Source organism: Pan paniscus, chromosome 12 (assembly GCF_029289425.2).
Source record: "Pan paniscus chromosome 12, NHGRI_mPanPan1-v2.0_pri, whole genome shotgun sequence".
Taxonomy (NCBI): domain Eukaryota; kingdom Metazoa; phylum Chordata; class Mammalia; order Primates; family Hominidae; genus Pan; species Pan paniscus.
Window position 1 is genome coordinate 125,256,095 of NC_073261.2, and position 20,563 is coordinate 125,276,657.

A 20,563-nucleotide genomic window follows, 5' to 3' on the forward strand; every position below is an offset into this window, starting at 1 on the left:
CCATGAAATTTTCCAAAAAATTAGAATGAATAGATAAATTAAACAGCTGTAAATGGGATAAAGTTTATAAATGAACTTTTAGTAATAATTGTTTTATAATATGTTTACTTAAAAAGGCTTCTCAAAGTTTTTGGTAACTGTACCCTTAAAGCTTTGCTAAGCTAAATTAAATGATGATGATATTCATCGAACATATCAGTCATTTCCAAATAGATATAATACTAAGACAGCAATTATTAAATATGAGTTTAAGCTTATATATTTTGCCTTATTTCAGAGAAGCAAATGATATTGAAATATGTTAGTAAAAATGTCCTGTTCCAAATTGAAACATTGTTCCATTAGAAAGCCTATGTTTCTAAGATTATAAAATGTGTATTCATAAATTGTTGGTACCTGAGTGACAGTTAAAAAAAATCCCTTACTTCTTAGGTTTACACTATACATTAAGGCTACTAAGAGTTAAAATTCTAACTAATTTCCAGCAACAAAAACTGGAGATAAGAGGAGAAACAATTCTATATACAGAGAGTATAAGAAAAGTAAGATGTATTTTTTGTAAGGAAGGTTTCAGGAAAGACTTGGGGTTGTGATTTTATTACAGGAAAGTGGCTTCGCCTAATGTAAAGGTTATTCTAAGGTTGCATTTAATGGAAAGAATAAAAGAAGAAAGAAAAAGATAAACTGAAGGATATACAAAGTTGAGAAAAGAAAGAGAATGGAAAAATGTGTAAGAGGTTATAAAATATTTATGAAAATTTTATCTTGTGTGTCAAAGCTGATTGAGATTAAATGGATTTGTTTATAAGATTTTATTAAAATTTGCTTCAGCATTAATAATATGCCAATGCAAAGGTGATTTTTTTTTTGTTTTGAGCAAGATTTTCATGTAATTTTAATAGGAGATAGTAAAAGATTTTTCATCTACCTTCAGAGTAGATTGCAAAAAGGGTGGGAGGGGAGAGTGACAGATTCTGTTGGCCTCATGCTTCCTTTACGAAGTCTGTTAGCTGTTTCAAAAACTGCATATCCTCTCTATCAAAGAGCAATGGTTTTTGCTTTTGAAATCTTTTGATTATCACTTTGTTTAAATGAGTCACTGTTATTTCTCAGTGACTTGTGTTGCTGTTTTGTTCAAGTGTATTAAACCTTTGAGATATTTGATATAGGCTTTCCAAAATAAAATTTCAAAATCTAAAATTGTCTTTTTGACCTTAAAATAATTTTTGAACATTAAGACCTCTGGAAGTCCAAATAGGGCTCCTGCAAGTCCACGAAAGGCATATTACATTTCCTTGGTATGTAAAAATCATAAGAGAAACAATATCACATAAAAAGTGGTTTTAACTTATTTGTTATATTTGTTTGGATATATTATAAATATATGTACCAAAATTGTATAAGATTTCTTTAAAAAATCTGATATGTTGGCTGGGTGCAACGACTCATGCCTGTAATCCCAGCACTTTGGGAGGCTGAGGCAGGTGGATCACCGGAGGTCACGAGATCAAGACCATCCTTGCCAACATGGTGAAACCCTGTCTCTACTAAAAATATAAAATTAGCTGGGCGTGGTCACAGGTGCCTGTAATCCCAGTTACTCAGGAGGCTGAGGCAGGAGAATCACTTGAACCCAGGAGGCGGAGGTGGCGGTGAGCCAAGATCACACCACTGCACTCCAGCCTGGGTGACAGAGTGAGACTCCATCTCAAAAAAAAAAATCTGATATGCCTAGGTATATATTATCAGTGATAATTCTGACTACGTTTAATTGCTGTATGTCACAGAAATAACCAAATTTCTTTGCCAATTGAGTCTTTAACCATGGCTATTCTGTCTTTTGTCACCCACAGGCAATTATTGTTTCACTGTAATTTTTCTAAAAAAGCATAATCAACTACAGTAAAAGCTTTGAATCTTATGAACAAAATGAACAAAGGATCACAAGTACACTTAAATGAGGGTTTCTGATAACTTTGGAGATCATCCTATTAGACTACTTAAAAACTTCCAGAACTTTAAAACAAAACCAGAACCAAAACTGATGTGTTCATGAGGATTGCTAACACAATGTTAAACAGAGTGAGAACTAAATACATGAACTGATACTGGACTGAAATAACTTGTGTAACTTTTTGTTCGAAACATTGCTGATCACATTTTGTTTACAGAGTAAAAAAGTCTTTCTTTTTTTCTTTTAAACTATTTACAGCTTACAGCAATTGGGTAAACTATACTTTTGTGAGCAAAACTTAAACATTTACCTTTCCCTTTACCTTATTTCTCCAGAATTCAGAAACCATTCATGAGTATTCTTATTTTATGGTGACAGAGTTATTTGCATAAGTTCAATAAAAGTCTATTTTCTTTTGTAATAGGACTTGACTGGAGGCACTGGTCATTTTATCAAGGCTTTGATAATGAAATGGCATATTTTTAGATACAACCAGACTGCCTTGAGGAACTGACGTTGACTTTATAGGGCCAGTAAATAGTACCTTGGAAAGACTGGCATGGTCACTTGCTTACAAGGTTTCCTTACAAGATTCCTGACCTTGAGGCAAGTACAGAACATCACTTTCAGACAGGCCTAGGAACCTAAAGATATTTTCGGAACTTGAAAAGGAAGGAATTCACCCAATTCATACAGATACTACCAGCACAGTCTGATGGTCAATACTTGGCTTGGCTTCCCAGCCTCAAGAGTCTTTAAAGAGTCTAATCTGAAATTCCCTAAGAAAATATTCTGGCAAAACCAACGTAGAAGGAACCCATGTGGCCAGTCATTATTATTGCTGCACTTTATGCAAATAACCAGGCCTAATGTAATAAAACTAAAACTTATTTTAAAAATAAATTGGGCCTACTATGATTTATCTTTGGTAAAACTGGGGGACTGGAGAGAGAAAATTTATGTTCCAACTGCACACCTGTTATTAGATTCTAGCGCTGACCATTGTTTTTGAATTTTTATTATTTGCTTACAACTTAGGCTGAATTCTGAATTATTTCCTGGCTCCAAGAAGTCTCTAAAGAAGAACCTAAATTTAATTTTATTCATGAAGTTTTTAGTTGACTTCCTAATAGAATAGGTTCTCTTTTTTTCATTCTGGCTTAAAATTTTTCTTCTTTATTAAAATCCTTACATGCACTATGTTTCTACTCTTCAAATTATCAATGTTATGCATGTCTTATTGTTTTACTTCTGAGAAAACTGAAACCGCGGCATTCCAAAGACTAGAGATGATTCAATAAGCAACAGCAGCTATGAAAATCAGAGACTTGACTGAAGGCTCATTTCTGCCACTCTGCAACACTGTCCCAACTCAGCTACTGGGTGCTAACACCATCCCAACTCAGCCATACTGGGGAGTCTCCGCCATGTGACTGTTAGCCAACTCTCAGCCTACTGGGACCCTCAGCCATGTGACTGTTAGCCATGTCCCAGACTACTGGGGGGTCTCAGGCATGTGACTGTTACCCATGTCCCAGCCTACTAGGGGGTGTCAGCCATGTGACGTTACCCATGTACCAGCCTACGGGGGAGTCTCAGCTATGTGACTGTTACCTATGCACCAGCCTACTGGGGGGTCTCAGGCATGTGACTGTTAGTTTTGTCCTAGTCTACTGGGGGGTCTCAGGCATGTGACTGTGAGCCATGTCCCAGCCTATGGGGGGTCTCAGCCATGTGACTGTTAGTCTTGTCCTAGTCTACTGGGGGGTCTTAGCCATGTGACTGTTACCCATGTCCCAGCCTACAGGGGGTCTCAGGCATGTGACTGTTAGTCTTGTCCCAGTCTACTGGGGGGTCTTAGCCATGTGACTGTTAGTCTTGTCCTAGTCTACTGGGGGGTCTCAGGCATATGACTGTGAGCCATGTCCCAGCCTATGGGGGGGTCTCAACCATGTGACTGTTACCCATGTCCCAGCCTACGGGGGTCTCAGCCATGTGACTGTTAGTCTTGTCCTAGTCTACTGGGGGGTCTCAGGCATGTGACTGTGAGCCATGTCCCAGCCTATGGGGGGTCTCAGCCATGTGACTGTTAGTCTTGTCCTAGTCTACTGGGGGGTCTTAGCCATGTGACTGTTACCCATGTCCCAGCCTACAGGGGGTCTCAGGCATCTGACTGTGAGCCATGTCCCAGCCTACAGGGGGTCTCAGCCATGTGGCTGTTACCCATGTCCCAGCCTACAGGGGGTCTCAGGCATGTGACTGTTAGTCTTGTCCTAGTCTACTGGGGGGTCTTAGCCATGTGACTGTTAGTCTTGTCCTAGTCTACTAGGGGGTCTTAGCCATGTGACTGTTAGTCTTGTCTTAGTCTACTGGGGGGTCTTAGCCATGTGACTGTTAGTCTTGTCCCAGTCTACTGGGGGGTCTTAGCCATGTGACTGTTAGTCTTGTCCCAGTCTACTGGGGGGTCTTAGCCATGTGACTGTTAGTCTTGTCCCAGTCTACTGGGGGGTCTTAGCCATGTGACTGTTAGTCTTCTCCCAGTCTACTGGGGGGTCTTAGCCATGTGACTGTTACCCATGTCCCAGTCTACTGGGGGGTCTTAGCCATGTGACTGTTAGCCTTGTCCTAGTCTACTGGGAGGTCTCAGGCATGTGACTGTTACCCATGTCCCAGCCTACAGGGGGTCTCAGGCATGTGACTGTTAGTCTTGTCCCAGTCTACTGGGGGGTCTTAGCCATGTGACTGTTAGTCTTGTCCTAGTCTACTGGGGGTCTCAGGCATATGACTGTGAGCCATGTCCCAGCCTATGGGGGGGTCTCAACCATGTGACTGTTACCCATGTCCCAGCCTACGGGGGTCTCAGCCATGTGACTGTTAGTCTTGTCCCAGTCTACTGGGGGGTCTTAGCCATGTGACTGTTAGTCTTGTCCCAGTCTACTGGGGGGTCTCAGCCATGTGACTGTTAGCCATGTCCCAGCCTACTGGGGGTCTCGGCCATATGTCCTTCAGAGTTTTATTGGTGTTTCCACCCACTTTCATGATGAAACAGCTGTGGTCAGGGCTTCACTTCTGCTACTTCTTGTTGCAATAAAAGCCACTGAGCTCCAAGCTGACCAGAAGCTGTCCTTGGAAATCCAAGTGTTTTCCTCTATGAAAGAGATTCTGATCAGAGAGACAAACCCTAACCACCTCCTTTCCACTTCCTACCTCTCCTTAGGTCGACTCTTAAGAAAGGAGGCAGATGCCTGGAGCTAAGTAGGCTCTGCCTCTGACTCACAGCACAATGTTTCTTTTGGTCAAAATTTTCTGGATCTGTTAAAATGTGTGTAGCTGGGGTAGATCATGTCTAATTTACAGGGTTATTGAGAAAAGTAAGGGGTTGGCTCATGAGTTTTACAAAGTGAAGGTGCCCTATGAATGAAATGGCCTTGAGCGGCGGCACTTCCTGCTTGGATCTGAGCCTTCCTCTGAGCCCCCTTTCAAAAGGTGGAGGGTGGGATATTCATGAAAGCAATCCCTGCTCAGTGACGTTCAGTGGCAGGGGCCCTTCCCAGGTTCCCACGTGCAAAGTGCCCCCAAATCATTGGGCAGCGATAGGTTCCCTTGTATCAACCCCAAGCAGTAGGGGGGAGCCTCCAAGACCACAGATTACCCAGGTACCCCAGTAGGAAAGGAGCCTCTGAGGACTCTGCACCAGAAGGGTAGAAGGAGGGGGAGAGAGAGAGAGACAGAGTGAGAGAGATAGAGACAGAGACAAAGAGAGAGGTGGTCAGAGACTCAGGGAGTTGAATCTGGTACCAGATGTCTTCAAAACCATCTAAGGAGGCCATATTAATTTTTATTATTTCTCCTGGGGCCAACTCAGGTTTAAACAGTTAAAGTGTTATGGGGTCTGCATTGGAACTCCAGCTCCATTCCCTTTCAACCTCAGTTCCTCTCTAGGAAATGAGGTCCCAGGACGCACCTGACCCAGTTTCTGGGGATGTGGATTTTCCCTCCTAGGGCTCTAAATATTCCCGTGTCTCTGGCTTTGGGGGAGTTAGCTGCTGACACTCCAGGGTTGCCTCTGGAGAGCAGTCTTCATTCCGACTTGCCCCTGCTGCAGGGGAAGTTTTGTGACTGAATGCTTTAACTTCAATTCACCATTTTGAACACTTTAGTTACTGAATGATAATACACTTGCTTGTTGCCACTGCTTAGAAAAAAGATTTGATTCAACTATATTTTTTTGTTAGTGTGAATATTGTGTTTCTGGATGCAGCTATTGAGAGACTTAAAACCAAAACAAAGATGTTGTGTTCAAACATCCTAAAAGTAGCCAATTCATTTTTCTGGAATGAATCGACTATCCAGCCTTCTATCAAAGGTTATTAATTTTAAAAATGGAAAGAGAAGGAAGGGAAGGAAAGAAGAAAGGAAGGAAGGAAGGAGAGAAGGAAGGAAGGAAGGAGGGAAGGAAGAAAGGAAGGAGGAAAGGAAGGAAGGAAGGAGGGAGGAAGAAAGAAGGCTTTGCTTTTGTTTTCATTTTCTTGAGATGAGATTTTTAAAAATAATTTCAGATCTGTATTAGGGAAGGGGGCGTTGTGCTTCACATGTGTCATATTAATTGTTTATGCTCTTCCTTTTGATATCCGGGAAGGGGGCGTTGTGCTTCACATGTGTCATATTAATTGTTTATGCTCTTCCTTTTGATATCCGGGAAGGGGGCGTTGTGCTTCACATATCATATTAATTGTTTATGCTCTTCCTTTTGAGATCCATCTGCATGAGAACATTTAGAAGCCCCTGGTTCACGCACAGGGAGATGGGAAATTCTCTGTTGGATGACATTTTGCTGGGACTGGCCCTCCCTCCTGGCACCATCTGGCTTCCTGAAATAGTTTTCTCAGCACCCTCGATTCAGTCGTTTCAGTGATAAATGCTGTGGGCATCGATCGGTGCTCCTGCCAAGAAAACTCAGCAGCCAGGCCTCAGTATCAGAAACACCCCAATTTCCTTCTGGTCTGCCACCCCCTCCGTGGTCCTAAACACGCAGGTGCCCACGCCCAATCTTCCTCCGTCTGCGGCTGGCACACTCGGCTGACTCATTGATGGCAGAGGCGTAATTTTCAGTGGGGTTTACTCTCACAGATCATTATAGAGTGAAAAATACACGGTAGTGTTTCTCCCAGAGACATGATTCTTCAGTAAAATGTGCCCTGCTTTCAAGGCACAACCTCTGCTTCATGGATATATATGTGGGAATATCAGAAACTTCTGTATGCATCTGCATGGAGTCATTAAGGTATCTCATTTTAATGATAGTAGGAACAATTTTCTCTTTAGAACTGATGAAACTCCAGTGAGCATTAAGGTATCCCATTTTCCTGACAATAGGAACAATTTTCTCCTTAGAACTGATGAAACTCCTGTGAGTATATTTGGCAGTTTCTTTAACAATAATTTGCTCCTTCTTCATTAATTTATTCATTTAAAACATTTAAGTGTACATATGTGCTGACCCTCATGCTGAATATAAAAAAGCTAAACTAAAGTTGCCCTTTGGAGGCTCAGCCTAGAGGCAAAAATGGAATTATAAAGAAATATGCAAAATATAAGCAATATACACAGAAACATGGCGGGGCCTCACTGGGTATCTTTCGTGGGAATTGGGGAAGGGCAGCTTCCCCTGTGCAGTGAGCGCCAAGCTATGTCTCTATAATCTGACATAATTTGCATGAATAACAAACAGCACAGGATGGAAGTAAATTCTTCATTCAATAACATTTGCTTCCTCTCCACTCTTTTTTTTTTAAAGGAAAAAACAGTCAAAGAGGAAGAAAAATATTTTATTTAAAAACTACTGCAACCTAAAATTTCCAGCCATTGGAATCTGTGTGAAATCATCCTACAGTCTTGAATTCTACGTGATTTTTTTCTTTCTTTTCTTTTCTTTTCTTTTTTTTTTTTTTTTTTTGAGATGGAGTCTCGCTCTGTCACTCAGGCTGGAGTACAGCGGCGCAATGATCTCGGCTCACTGTAAGCTCTGCCTCCCGGGTTCACACCATTCTCCTGCCTCAGCCTCCTGAGTAGCTGGGACTACAGGTGCCCGCAACCAGGCCCGGCTAATTTTTTGTATTTTTAGTAAAGATGGTTTCACTGTGTCAGCCAGGATGGTCTCGATCTCATGACCTCATGATTCACCCGCCTCAGCCTCCCAAAGTGCTGAGATTACAGGCATGAGCCACCATGCCCGGCCAATTCTACGTGATTTTTGCAAATAATGGATGGTAGGAATATTTCACTCTGCTCCCCAAGCCCCAGAACTCCTCCCTAGATTTCAGGAGAAACTCAAGTGTTCCCATCATGCACTAATTACTAAGGTAGCGTCCTGGTAGAATATTCCAGAAATATTTTCAACAACTACTAAAAGGAAACTTGTTTCATGGTTACCACTCATTTCACTAGAAAATCAACTTACTAGGAATATTGTTTTCTCTGGCACTCCTGGTTAATTGATGTATTGAGATAATAAAATGTTCCTATTTCTTAAGACAACATATTGCTAACATCCAAGATTTGCAATAGCTATGAGTTTCAACTCAGAATTCATTCCCGTGGACTCCTTAAGTCTTGCATTAGCTTCTAGAGTTTTCATTTCCCAGCTGCCATGTTCTAACTTTCTGTATATCTCATACGTTGATAAATGCACAACCTCAGTGTGTGAAGGTGACTTCTGAAAATGCCCACGGTCACCCATCACCCATGCACTAAGTGTTTGCAGTTATCCACATATGTGTTTCCTACTCTGTGGGATAAGGTGGGAAATGCTGTCATCCTCATCTGTGTCCCCTCTTCTTCCTGTGTAAGCTGTGAGGCCCTTGCCTGCACAGAGCCCAGGGAGCTGAGGGGCCCAAGCGATGTGCCCAGGGCCCTCGGGTCACTGCTCTTGTGAGGTCCCTACCTCTCTCTACCCAAGTTCCTCCCTCTCATCCCAGGGGTGCCACGGAGGGGCCTTGGGTGGCTCTGAGATCCAGCACGGGGAAATGGAGGTGGAGGTTTTTTTAGTTTGGGTTTGTTGGGACATATTTATGTGCCCTACACTCATTTCTCAGTGTAGCTAGGTTGCTGTATTTGCAGTTTTACATTTTTTTTTCATAAAAAATTCCCAAAAATTGTTTAAACTACAAGTCCTACGAATCTGGTATCCATCCCTGTGGCCTCTGTAACTCCCTGGGGCGTTCTCTTTTCCACCAACCCACGATGGAAATAGATGCAATCCAAACAAAGCATCACAAGGCAGCGATGCCGGTCTCAAAGCCTGTGTCCCACCTGAATCGAACATATTTCAAGCCTCTCTGTCTTAAGTGACCTGATACTGGTCTCAAAGCCTGTGTCCCACGTGAATCTAACATATTTCAGGCCTCTCTGTCTTAGGTGACCTGATACTGATGCTCCTTTTATTAACAGATAATCAAGAGCTGACTGATCATTAACAAATAAAACACAAATACATTTAACCTCAACAGACACTGTCAAAAGGGTGTTTCAGATGCCATGGGAGCTGCTGGAGGTCCTGAAGCCTGAGCCCCGGGGATGACAGAGGCTCAGAAAGCCACGGGGACACCGCAGGCGTGAAACCCTCATGGCCACCGTAGACCTCCGGCACCCTCACAGTATGAGACTCAGAGCTCCACAAGATTAAGGCAGCAAAAGGTTACGGTGCTCCTCCCCGGTGATGGCGCCCAAGGCAAACAGCTGCATAAATAAACAAACCAGAGGAAGAACGTTCTATTTTCATCCCTGATCCATTCACATCCAAGCCAGCGAAATACCAGATGGAAACTGATGTCAAGCCTCTCTCTCCGCGTTCCCACCTTGCTGGTGGCTGACGACCCCGGGATGCGGCTCAGGGCAGCCTGCTGAGAGGTCAGCGCCTTGCCTGCTCAGGGCACTGCGGTCAGCACGAGTGCCGCTGCCTCATCACTCTCCCCCAGCCCAGGAGCCACAGTGTCTGTACCACCTGCATTCAGGTTTTGCTTTTGTCAATTTCCAAAACATAAAAATGTCAAACAATCCCATACAATTTCCGTTGTACTTAAAAGCAACTATAAAATGTCATTTCATTAACATCAGTGAAGAGAGGATCAAAGTTGACCTAAACTTTCACGTATAAAAATGCCATGTGTGACGTGTTGCTCAGATTAATTCCATCAGAGAAAAAAATGTGTGCAAAGTATTGACAATCTGTTTCCACACCGTATGTGTTCGAGTCTATTTTTTAAAATTTATTTTTCAGTTTAGTAAATTTAATCTTCAGTCTTATTAAGTTTATATTAAACTGGCTTGTGGACAACACATTTATACATAAAATATGGTAAAAGTCAACACCTGCCAATAGTACAATGTCACCTCCAGGCAATGAATTTAAAAGGTCTAAGGTCTTTAATTAACAAAGAAGTTTGTTCTCAATATTATAGTCAATTTATCACATACAGTGTGCAAACAAAATACAGTTTGTAAAACCCTTCCTTTAAATTTTGACTTCTGGTATATTTTAAAATAATGATTTCCTGCTAATATTTACTAAGAAGCTTGTACATTTTAGTAAAATCAAATACTTTGTTTCAACGGTCACGATTTTAGGATATAAACATCTCTCTAACAGGAAACATCCTATACAGCTTGAGCATCCCAAATCTGAAAATCCAAACCCTGAAATGCTCCAGAATCCCAACCTTCTCCATTGCTGGCCTGATGCTAAATGCTCCAGAATCCCAACCTTCTCCAATGCTGGCCTGATGCTAAATGCTCCAGAATCCCAACCTTCTCCAATGCTGGCCTCATGCTAAATGCTCCAGAATCCCAACCTTCTCCAATGCTGGCCTCATGCTAAATGCTCCAGAATCCCAGCCTTCTCCAATGCTGGCCTGATGCTAAATGCTCCAGAATCCCAACCTTCTCGAATGTTGGCCTGATGCTAAATGCTCCAGAATCCCAACCTTCTCGAATGTTGGCCTGATGCTAAATGCTCCAGAATCCCAACCTTCTCCAATGCTGGCCTGATGCTAAATGTTCCAGAATCCCAACCTTCTCCAATGCTGGCCTGATGCTAAATGCTCCAGAATCCCAACCTTCTCCAATGCTGGCCTGATGCTAAATGCTCCAGAATCCCAACCTTCTCCAATGCTGGCCTGATGCTAAATGCTCCAGAATCCCAACCTTCTCCAATGCTGGCCTGATGCTAAGTGCTCCAGAATCCCAACCTTCTCCAATGCTGGCCTGATGCTAAATGCTCCAGAATCCCAGCCTTCTCCAATGCTGGCCTGATGCTAAATGCTCCAGAATCCCAACCTTCTCGAATGTTGGCCTGATGCTAAATGCTCCAGAATCCCAACCTTCTCGAATGTTGGCCTGATGCTAAATGCTCCAGAATCCCAACCTTCTCGAATGTTGGCCTGATGCTAAATGCTCCAGAATCCCAACCTTCTCGAATGTTGGCCTGATGCTAAATGCTCCAGAATCCCAACCTTCTCCAATGCTGGCCTGATGCTAAATGTTCCAGAATCCCAACCTTCTCCAATGCTGGCCTGATGCTAAATGTTCCAGAATCCCAACCTTCTCCAATGCTGGCCTGATGCTAAATGCTCCAGAATCCCAACCTTCTCCAATGCTGGCCTGATGCTAAATGCTCCAGAATCCCAACCTTCTCCAATGCTGGCCTGATGCTAAATGCTCCAGAATCCCAACCTTCTCCAATGCTGGCCTGATGCTAAATCCTCCAGAATCCCAACCTTCTCCAATGCTGGCCTGATGCTAAATGCTCCAGAATCCCAACCTTCTCCAATGCTGGCCTCATGCTAAATGCTCCAGAATCCCAACCTTCTCCAATGCTGGCCTCATGCTAAATGCTCCAGAATCCCAACCTTCTCCAATGCTGGCCTCATGCTAAATGCTCCAGAATCCCAGCCTTCTCCAATGCTGGCCTGATGCTAAATGTTCCAGAATCCCAGCCTTCTCCAATGCTGGCCTGATGCTAAATGCTCCAGAATCCCAACCTTCTCAAATGTTGGCCTGATGCTAAATGCTCCAGAATCCCAACCTTCTCCAATGCTGGCCTGATGCTAAATGCTCCAGAATCCCAACCTTCTCCAATGCTGGCCTGATGCTAAATGTTCCAGAATCCCAACCTTCTCCAATGCTGGCCTGATGCTAACTGTTCCAGAATCCCAACCTTCTCCAATGCTGGCCTCATGCTAAATGCTCCAGAATCCCAACCTTCTCCAATGCTGGCCTGATGCTAAATGTTCCAGAATCCCAAACTTCTCGAATGCTGGCATGATGCTCAAGGGAAATGTTCATTGGAACATTTTGTTTTTTCAATTTTTGGATTTCAGATGCTTAATCAGTACCTACTCCACAAATATTCCAAAATCTGAAATCCCAAACACTTCTGGTCTCAAGCATTTCAGATAAGGGATATTTGACCTCGACAGGCTCTTTCGGCGTATCTATTGCCTAATTTTCAGGAAGGACTCGTGCTTCAGGACCTATTGGTTTATTTTTGTGTGCATGGGAGAGGTGGAGATTTTTACCAGCGGACCATCTGAGCCATACTTTATGTGTGGGTGGTGGCAGAATAACCCATGCCCCATGCCCCTTACCTTCGTCTCAATCTGTTTGGTGTCCAGATTCTGAAACAGCAGCTTTACTCGAGTTTTCCCATCATCTGAAGATCCCTTAAGCTGGGAAAATTTAAATCTCCAGAGCACATTCTGTAAAGGAATAAAATTAATTAGCAATTTCTAAACAAGAGCTCATTTATTTAATTAGCATCTGTTACTACATTAAACAGCCTCGTTAAATCAACAGACATTCACTTAATGTTTAAATCGACGTTTAGCGTGTGATGATTTGTCAGTCTCCACTTTCTCATTCTTCAATCTTTGCAAACTGACCTCCTCCAGCCCACTCAACTCTCCTGCCCCACAGTCCAGCCTCCAGTAGCTGCCCCACATGTCTTGGGGATGCATCAGCATCCACGGTCCTCAGTCGCACGTCACCTGCAGTCGACTCCTCTGGTCTTCCCTTGTGTTTTCCTGTACACAGCCTTAAAACATCCTATGAGCATTGTTCCTTTTTCTGCTTGGAGAACTTCAGAAAAAATCACTAAAAGTTCCAGTTCTTCCTATATTATATAAGACATAGTCGAAAGTGCAGATAAAATGAAAAACTTTAATCCTGACTGATACCACCCCATCTATGGCTATATGTGAAACACTCAACCTTAGTTTTTCATGAACCAATATGAAAAATGTAAAATTAAAAATTAAAAACATCGCCTTTTAATACTACTGCAAAAATTACTTAATGTTTGCTATGGTACGTTAAAGATGAAATGTACTCTACAAACTCTTACTCCCATAAATAAAAAAGGCTTCAGCAAAGACAGACGTAATGGATGTCTTCTATAAAAGATAGTCTTTAATTATAGATACTTCATTATAATAAATATTTATCTTCCCAGAAAAATTCCACCAGGGAATAGTAATTTTTTTTTTAGCAAGCCATAGGTCAAATTTCCATTAAAAGCTTTTATTTTTAAACAATGAACATATTTTTCTCTAAGTGTCAGGAGAGGCAAAGGGGCTGCAGAAAACAGGGAAGAAGTTTCAAGAACACTTCTATCCCATCTGACCATTGACGGGTTTATTTCCCGCCTACACACTAGCCTCAAGATTCTTGGCCACATCTTTTTCTTTATATTAAATCCAGGAGCTAAATAGAATCTCCGCATTTTATGCCAAAGTGTCAAAGCACATGTTTCCTCTAGGTTTTGGGAAAATTAGAACTTCATAGGATCTTAGGGAACAGTTTCTCTGTCTCTTCCAGGTTCACAGTGAGGAAACTGAGCCCACACCCACCTGGACAGACTTTGGGCATCAGGATCCTTTTAGCATTAGAATTGCCAGACACTATCTAGAAAGAGAATATTTCAAAATCATGCTTCAGTCACTGCTTCCCATGTGATATGGTTTAGCTGTGTCCCCACCCAAATCTCATCTTGAATTGTTACGGGAGGGACCCGGTGGGAGGTAACTGAATCATGAGGGCAGGTCTTTCCCATGCTGTTCTTGTGACAGTGACTAAGTCTCACATGATCTGATGGTTTTATAAAGGGCAGTTCCCCTGCACACTCTCTTTTGCCTGCCACCACGTAAGACATGCCTTTGCTCTTCCTTTGCCTTCTGCCATGATTGTGAGGCCTCCCCAGCCATGTGGAACTGAGTCCATTCAACCTCTTTTTCTTTATAAATTACCCAGCCTTGGGTATTTCTTCATAGCAGTATGAGAATGGACTAATATCCCGTGGTTGTCAATTCCAGAAGTGAAGCATGTGTATCCATTCTTGTCGCGAGCAGAAGAGAGCGTGATGTGAGTACTGGGGCACTGAGGCAAGCCCCAGAAGCAGATGGCAGCCACAGCTGGCCTGGAGGGCCTGTCCCAGTGAGGGAGCTGCCCGAGCCACTCCTGCCCTGCTCCATCCACTGCACCTGCCTCCGGAGAGCCTCTTCCCACACTCCACACCAATTCCACCTTGCCTAGGCAGCGCCAAAGCACCTTCTCTGAAAGCTGTTAAGTGAAGTCTGTGACTTCAGCCCCTGAGATTCAGGTAAGTCTCATCTGCCTTTAAAAGGACCTATTATCCATCATTTGTAGGAGGGACCTGTGATCATAGGTATGCGCTCATCCATCAGGAGAAGCCAGGCAGTCTTGGCTATTGAGGTTTCGCCTAATTTCTCACAAAATAAGCAACAAATGACTCTGTGAGCAGCAGTAAGAGTCTTTGGTTCAAATTTGATTTTGAAGAAAGAGCGCAGTAGTGGTCTACCCCTATTAGGATAGGGTCCTGGGAACAACCTAAATTAATATTTTGCATGGTATTGTAAACTGCTATTAAAACATTATATACAAAAAGTGCAAAAATATCTATGTAAAAGTCCTGTTTATTGTTTAAAGAATTCAAAATGGTCCTCACAGTGAAGTGATTTAGGTATATGATTATTGTCTTTTTGGTCCATTGATATTGCACTGCAACTGTACTCAATATGTGCAGATTTGAGAATAACCCTTCCTCATGAGGCATACATATCCAGTATATATGCTTAAAATTATGTCCTAATTTTACCATCTAGCTCTTGTCTGGGTGATGGAGGACAAGGATCTCGTCAGCTTCTCTGGGTTGGGACAGGCTGCAGCGTGGTCCAGGTACAAGTTGGGGCTCCATGGGCGCAGGCGTGACTCTCTTTCTGCCCTTCTCAGAGCTGTGTGGCCGGACGTGGTGACTCCTTTCATAATTGTCCCTTCCAAATCGCCTGCGGTGGCCTCTTTTAACTGTTTCACAGATTTTCTCTTCTGCACCTGAAAACAGCAATGTTTCTGTAGAAAAGGAACTTGTTTTTCCATTATGGATGGCATTTCTGCACACTTTATGTAAAAGTGGACTGGGTAACAGTTCAATTTCACAATTCTGAGCCCTTCTCCAAAGCGCAATTGGACATTCTAGGTCGGAATGTGGCATGTGCTGCACTCACAGCTCCAGAGACGCTGTTGGGCAGCCAGTCACAACAGAGCCATTTTTTTTGCTCCACATCTTGGGGGATAAACTTGGGTGGACCCATCCTCCCGTGGCACAGATGAAAGCTGAAGGGAAGCCGGATTTTTAGTTCTCCCTCTTGGAAGACAGAAAACATTTTTCCATAGTTTTAGTAATTAAAGAGCAGCTTTGCAGTTCAGTGCATGTTACATGAAACATGCTAATGTTTACCTATTACTGTGATGGTTTCAGGTTGTTAAAGATGATAATCACATCTCACTTCCTTTGGAACACATTCTGATTATTAATATTCTGACAATGGAAGGTAATACTTCCTCTGCAACACAGTCTGATTGTTAACACACTGATCATGGAAGATAATCCTTGAATCCTTCACGGTGGAGATGCCACAGGCAGTACCAGGCAACTCCATGACAAGGACTTGGAGGTGCTCTCAGTTCAAACCTAATTCGTTTCTTGATGTTTTCCTGGGAGCTGTGGAGACATTTGCTTCTCTTCCTCATCAGGCCAAAGGCAAGTCTGCACTTCGTCTTCCACAACAAACAATTCCTTTTCAGCTTTTAAAAACTGATCTTTTTGTTCCTCTCCATCAACCTTAACTCAGCCCCACAGGAATCCTGTTCCTAGCTAAGGAGCAGGTCCCATGGGGGCCAGGACAGCACCAGGACACTCTTGTGAGAGTCTGCACCGATCGCTCTAAATACAGAATCATAATTTGCTGTGGTGTGGGAAGTGGCCTGGTGGTAGATTTAGAATAGAAGTTACCATTTAGAGACAAGGCTAGCTTTTCAACATGTCCCCAAGAACGAGTGAATCCTGCGCTGGTTCTGCCTCTCCAGCAGCTCTTGGTCCTACACGTGTGGCCAGGCTCCATCCTGGGATCCGTGGGGGCTGAGGACTCAGGCAGCACCCCTCTTGGACCCAGGCCGCCTGGTGCCCACCCAGGGTCAGCCTCCCCTTCTCCCTCACCATTGTGGGTTCTATTCTTGTCGATGTCCTCTCCCACTTCTGATTGATTACATGGAACAGGAGGGAAGTCAGTGCTAATCCAGAGAGTGAGAAGAGGATGTGGACGTCGTCCAGAGGCCCCGCCGGCCTGGACTGTGCTTGGACGGGGCAGGAGACCCGCCTGCATGGGGCAGGGACGCCCTCCATCTCTAGCAGCTAGGGGGTGTTCTAGTTTATCCTCTTTAATTAAAAAAAAAACTTTGCATCTAGAGATTTAGGCCATATAGATTAGATAATGGTCTTCTCATTTATTTTGTAAGTGCAGAAAATATTTTCATGGTCAAACACATTTTTTTTTTCCTGCTTACCTCCTTTCTCAACATTGAAAATAGATAGTTGATGGTGAATGGATTCAGCCTGGGAAATAATTGCTTGTCTTTATCTGGCAAGCAGAAGTGGGCAATCGAGAAATCTGACCACACACAGGCTTCGAAGGAGGATGTCCCTGCAGATGAGTTGGGTTGGCCTCCCAAGTCCAGAACCTCTTTCCTTGCAAGAGTTTGGTGAATAGGCATTGTTGCCATGTCATGGTCTAGTTTTGACCCAGAAATAATACACAAATGTCCTCAGTTAACAGGATAGTGTGGTGTAAAAGTGCTAATTATCTTGTGAATATAAGCATGGTAACTCCCAATCTAAGTATTTGTAGCCACAGAATCTATTTGATTTTTTTATAATGACTAATAAGAGGGCATGTGGGTACTGGAGAAAGTAACATTTTTAATAATTATTTAGAAGCATTTCATATTCAATAATATTTATCTTCATAATTCCTTCATCATATCATTCATCATATTGATGTTCCTATCAATATACAAATAATCGAAAGCCTACTGACGCCAAACTCGCAAATGTCATCCTACATTGACATGAGTGACAAGATGCCAAATAAAGGAAAATTATAAACAGTTTATGAATTTACAACCCATTGGTTTATCCTTCACAGTTAAGGTGGGAAAGCTTTTCTTCAAAAAAATTAATTCAAATATTGCAAATTCTAAAATAAACTACAAGGAACAATTGTTTATGTTGTCATGTGCTATTTTCAGGTTCAGTTGTTGTCTGAATGGACTCAACAAGGAGTTAGGCCAGAACTCCTTGAAATAAAGAAATAATCACGAGAAAAATGTGAGGTCAAGTGCTCTCCTTCAAAGGAAAATAGGTCAGCAGGTCAGGGCCTCTGAGCCTCAGGTTCAGACCAGCAAAAAGACGTCTTCATTGAATCTTTACACAAAATTGACCTAGAGTGGAGAGGACAGCGAGCAGAGAAGAGCCTCAGCTGAGGAGGTGAAAAGTTCCTCCCTGGAAGCAGAGAGAGCGGGTGGAGGGCTGGAGCTGGCCCAGATGCCCCCGGACTGCCAGCATGCTTACTCTAGCACTGCCCAGGTCATTTTGGGTGAGGGATACGCATGCTGTCAAGCAGAAGGAGGCACTCTAGGCTGTAGACAAATGTGCTTTAATTACAGGAGCTCAGCTGAGTTGGACAGTCTGGTTACCAAGGATTTAAAACACTGCCGCTTTACCCTAAGGGCTCACAACCCCATCTTGCACAGCATTAAGAAACAAATTATAGCTATTTTTAAAGTTGACTGGATTGATTTTAGGGCTGACTCTGGAGACAGTTCTGTCTGAAATGATAGGAAGTGCCCCATGAGGCCCCAAGCCCGGCTCTGCCTGACTGTGCCTGGCATTGACCACGCCAGGGAAATGGGAAAAGGCTCCGGGGAAGGATGGTGATGCCCTTGAGGAGGAAAGGCACAGGGCAGCCCAGGAAGAAAGGAAACTCATCGGGGAAATGAAGGTAGGAAATGTGTCTTCACGTTGAGCAATGGCCTGGAAACTCACGAACATTACTCCCACCCAAGGAACCCCATGGCCACTCCAGGTGAAAATCAGCCCCTGCAGGTACGAGGCTCAGGGCTTGGCTGAACGTGGTGATGGATGTTCTTTTCATTTTCGCAGACTCAGTTGATCTTCCTGTGCTGAGACCCTCTAGCAGAATCACAACAGAGAGACACGTGACTTCTGGACACTATGCTGAGCCCCGAGCATGGGTGAGAGGCGCTGGCTGGGAAGGGCCTGTGAGTCATTACCCACAGCAACACAGGTATAGATAAATGCCCCTGGTGAGTGCTGGCCCAGGCAATGGGGCCGGTGGGCCAGCGTTTCGCTCCTGGAAAGGAGGAGCTCACAGGCTCCTTCCAGTGGAGGGACACACAGGACCCCAGGGGCTGCAGTGAGGGGGCTACGCAAACCTGCTCTAAAGCAGAATTTGGATTCTCCTTTCAGATTGCCTGGAACACTTCATTACTTGAAACACAGAGCAAGAAGCAGAAGTTACAAATCAGGCGTTCTCTTTAAGAAGCTGTATGGAGAGTTTGTCCTTACACTTGAATAGTTGCTTCATTACCTCCCTTATCTCAGAAGGACATGCACAGTAAGGTTATGCAGATCTGGCTTCCAAATAATATTAAGAGCAAGTCACCTAGCCTGGAACTGGCAGGTCCATATGGCAGACCAGGGACAGCGGGAAGAACACCTAAGCGGAACCCGGAAGCTACTTCCCACCCTGTGACTTTAGGGTCCATAGAATTATGGACCTGGATACTGGATGGCAGATGTGAAATCCCTTCTTCTTTTTCAATGCTTATGCAAATATGTGCTATTGTCATTACAAACATGGTATGTGCCCTGGAGGGGAACAATGACTCCATTAAATTTTCTGGCCCTGGAATTCCATAAAGGAAGTAGTCCATGGCCCTAGCCCAGGTTTTTCAGCCTCCACACTATTGCCCGGTAGGCCCTGGAGATGCCCTGTGTGGGGCCCTGTGCCCTGAGCGGCATCCCTGGGCTCCACCCTCTAGGTGCCCTGGATATCAGCAGAAACTCCCATCAAGTCCTGACAATAGAAAGTGTCTCCAGACATGCCCAAGTGTCCCTCGGGGGCAAAACCACCAGTTTGGGAGCCCCTGCCTAGGAAGGGTTTTTGTCTTGCTTTTTGTAGAGAGGCCACACAGTGAGGGCGGCTTCTCAGAAAGAAGGCGCAGTTCCCAGTGCTCATTAACCTACAGATTCAATGACCAATTCACTGCAGAGGGCATCCAAAGGTTCTTGAACACAGAAGTTAGGAAATGACCATGAGATAACAAACGGGGCTCTATTTTGTAAAGGGGGTGCAGCCCGATTTGGGATTGCTAATAAAAGACAAGTAAGTCTTTCAACTCGATTTGTTGAAATTTTTTTTAACAACCGTATTTATCTTACCAACACTTTCCATTTCACTCATTCTTAATTAACACAGAGAGTAGGTTTTAAAAAATATTATGACAAAACAGTGGATTGTGCTCACAAAGCATTTCCTTAACACTTACGTAGTTAGGAGAATACTCAGATGGGGTGGAAATGGGTCTCACTCCCTTCCTAATCGCAGCTGTACATTCCTGGCATCCGCCCTCCACAAATTCCCCCAGGCACAGGCGCTGTTCACCGCTACCACGAATGTTCAGATGGAAGGCAGGCAACGATGAGTGGTTTTTTTCAAAGCATTTACTCAAGTGTTGTGGGTCCCTCCTTAGCAGCAGCATCTTCAACTTCCCTGTCCACCCACCTGACCCTGCTGTGAATCCTATTGGCCAGACACCCTCAGGGCTTGTGGAAATCCTGGGGCCCTGAGCTATCAGAAAAAAAAGTCTATGAAAGCAAGGCCTCTGCACAATACACAATCCAGCAAGTGTGGTGGCTTCTACCAGACATGCGTGAGTGTTAACGCCCATGGAATGTAACCAAGCACATGGCAATGGGGCGGCATGGATGCCTGCTTGGCCTCTTACCTTGGTCTGACTCTCAAAACAGGTAAATCCCAACGCGAAATCCACCGTGAAACACAGCATCTCTCCTTGCCAGCTGCACATGTATGTTCTGGACTAGAAAAAAGTATCAATTTTGAGAAAACATTCTTTAATAATGCTGTTTAACTTTAATTAGGTAGTCTCCATATTAACCCC

At 43.7% G+C, this 20,563-nt stretch overlaps 1 protein-coding gene across 8 annotated transcripts in view; it reads right to left on the reverse strand.

The window, feature by feature from the left end:
• Positions 1 to 20,563, reverse strand: part of SNTG2 (syntrophin gamma 2) — a 408,896-nt gene that overhangs the window by 36,510 nt on the left and 351,823 nt on the right. For all 8 annotated transcript variants that reach the window (XM_034952500.3, XM_034952491.3, XM_034952496.3 and 5 more), the window contains 2 exons: positions 20,390 to 20,482; positions 12,598 to 12,708 (listed from right to left, as the gene is read on the reverse strand). In XM_034952500.3, coding sequence (XP_034808391.1) covers positions 12,598 to 12,708; positions 20,390 to 20,482 — 204 coding nt within the window. The remainder of the gene's footprint in view (positions 1 to 12,597; positions 12,709 to 20,389; positions 20,483 to 20,563) is intronic.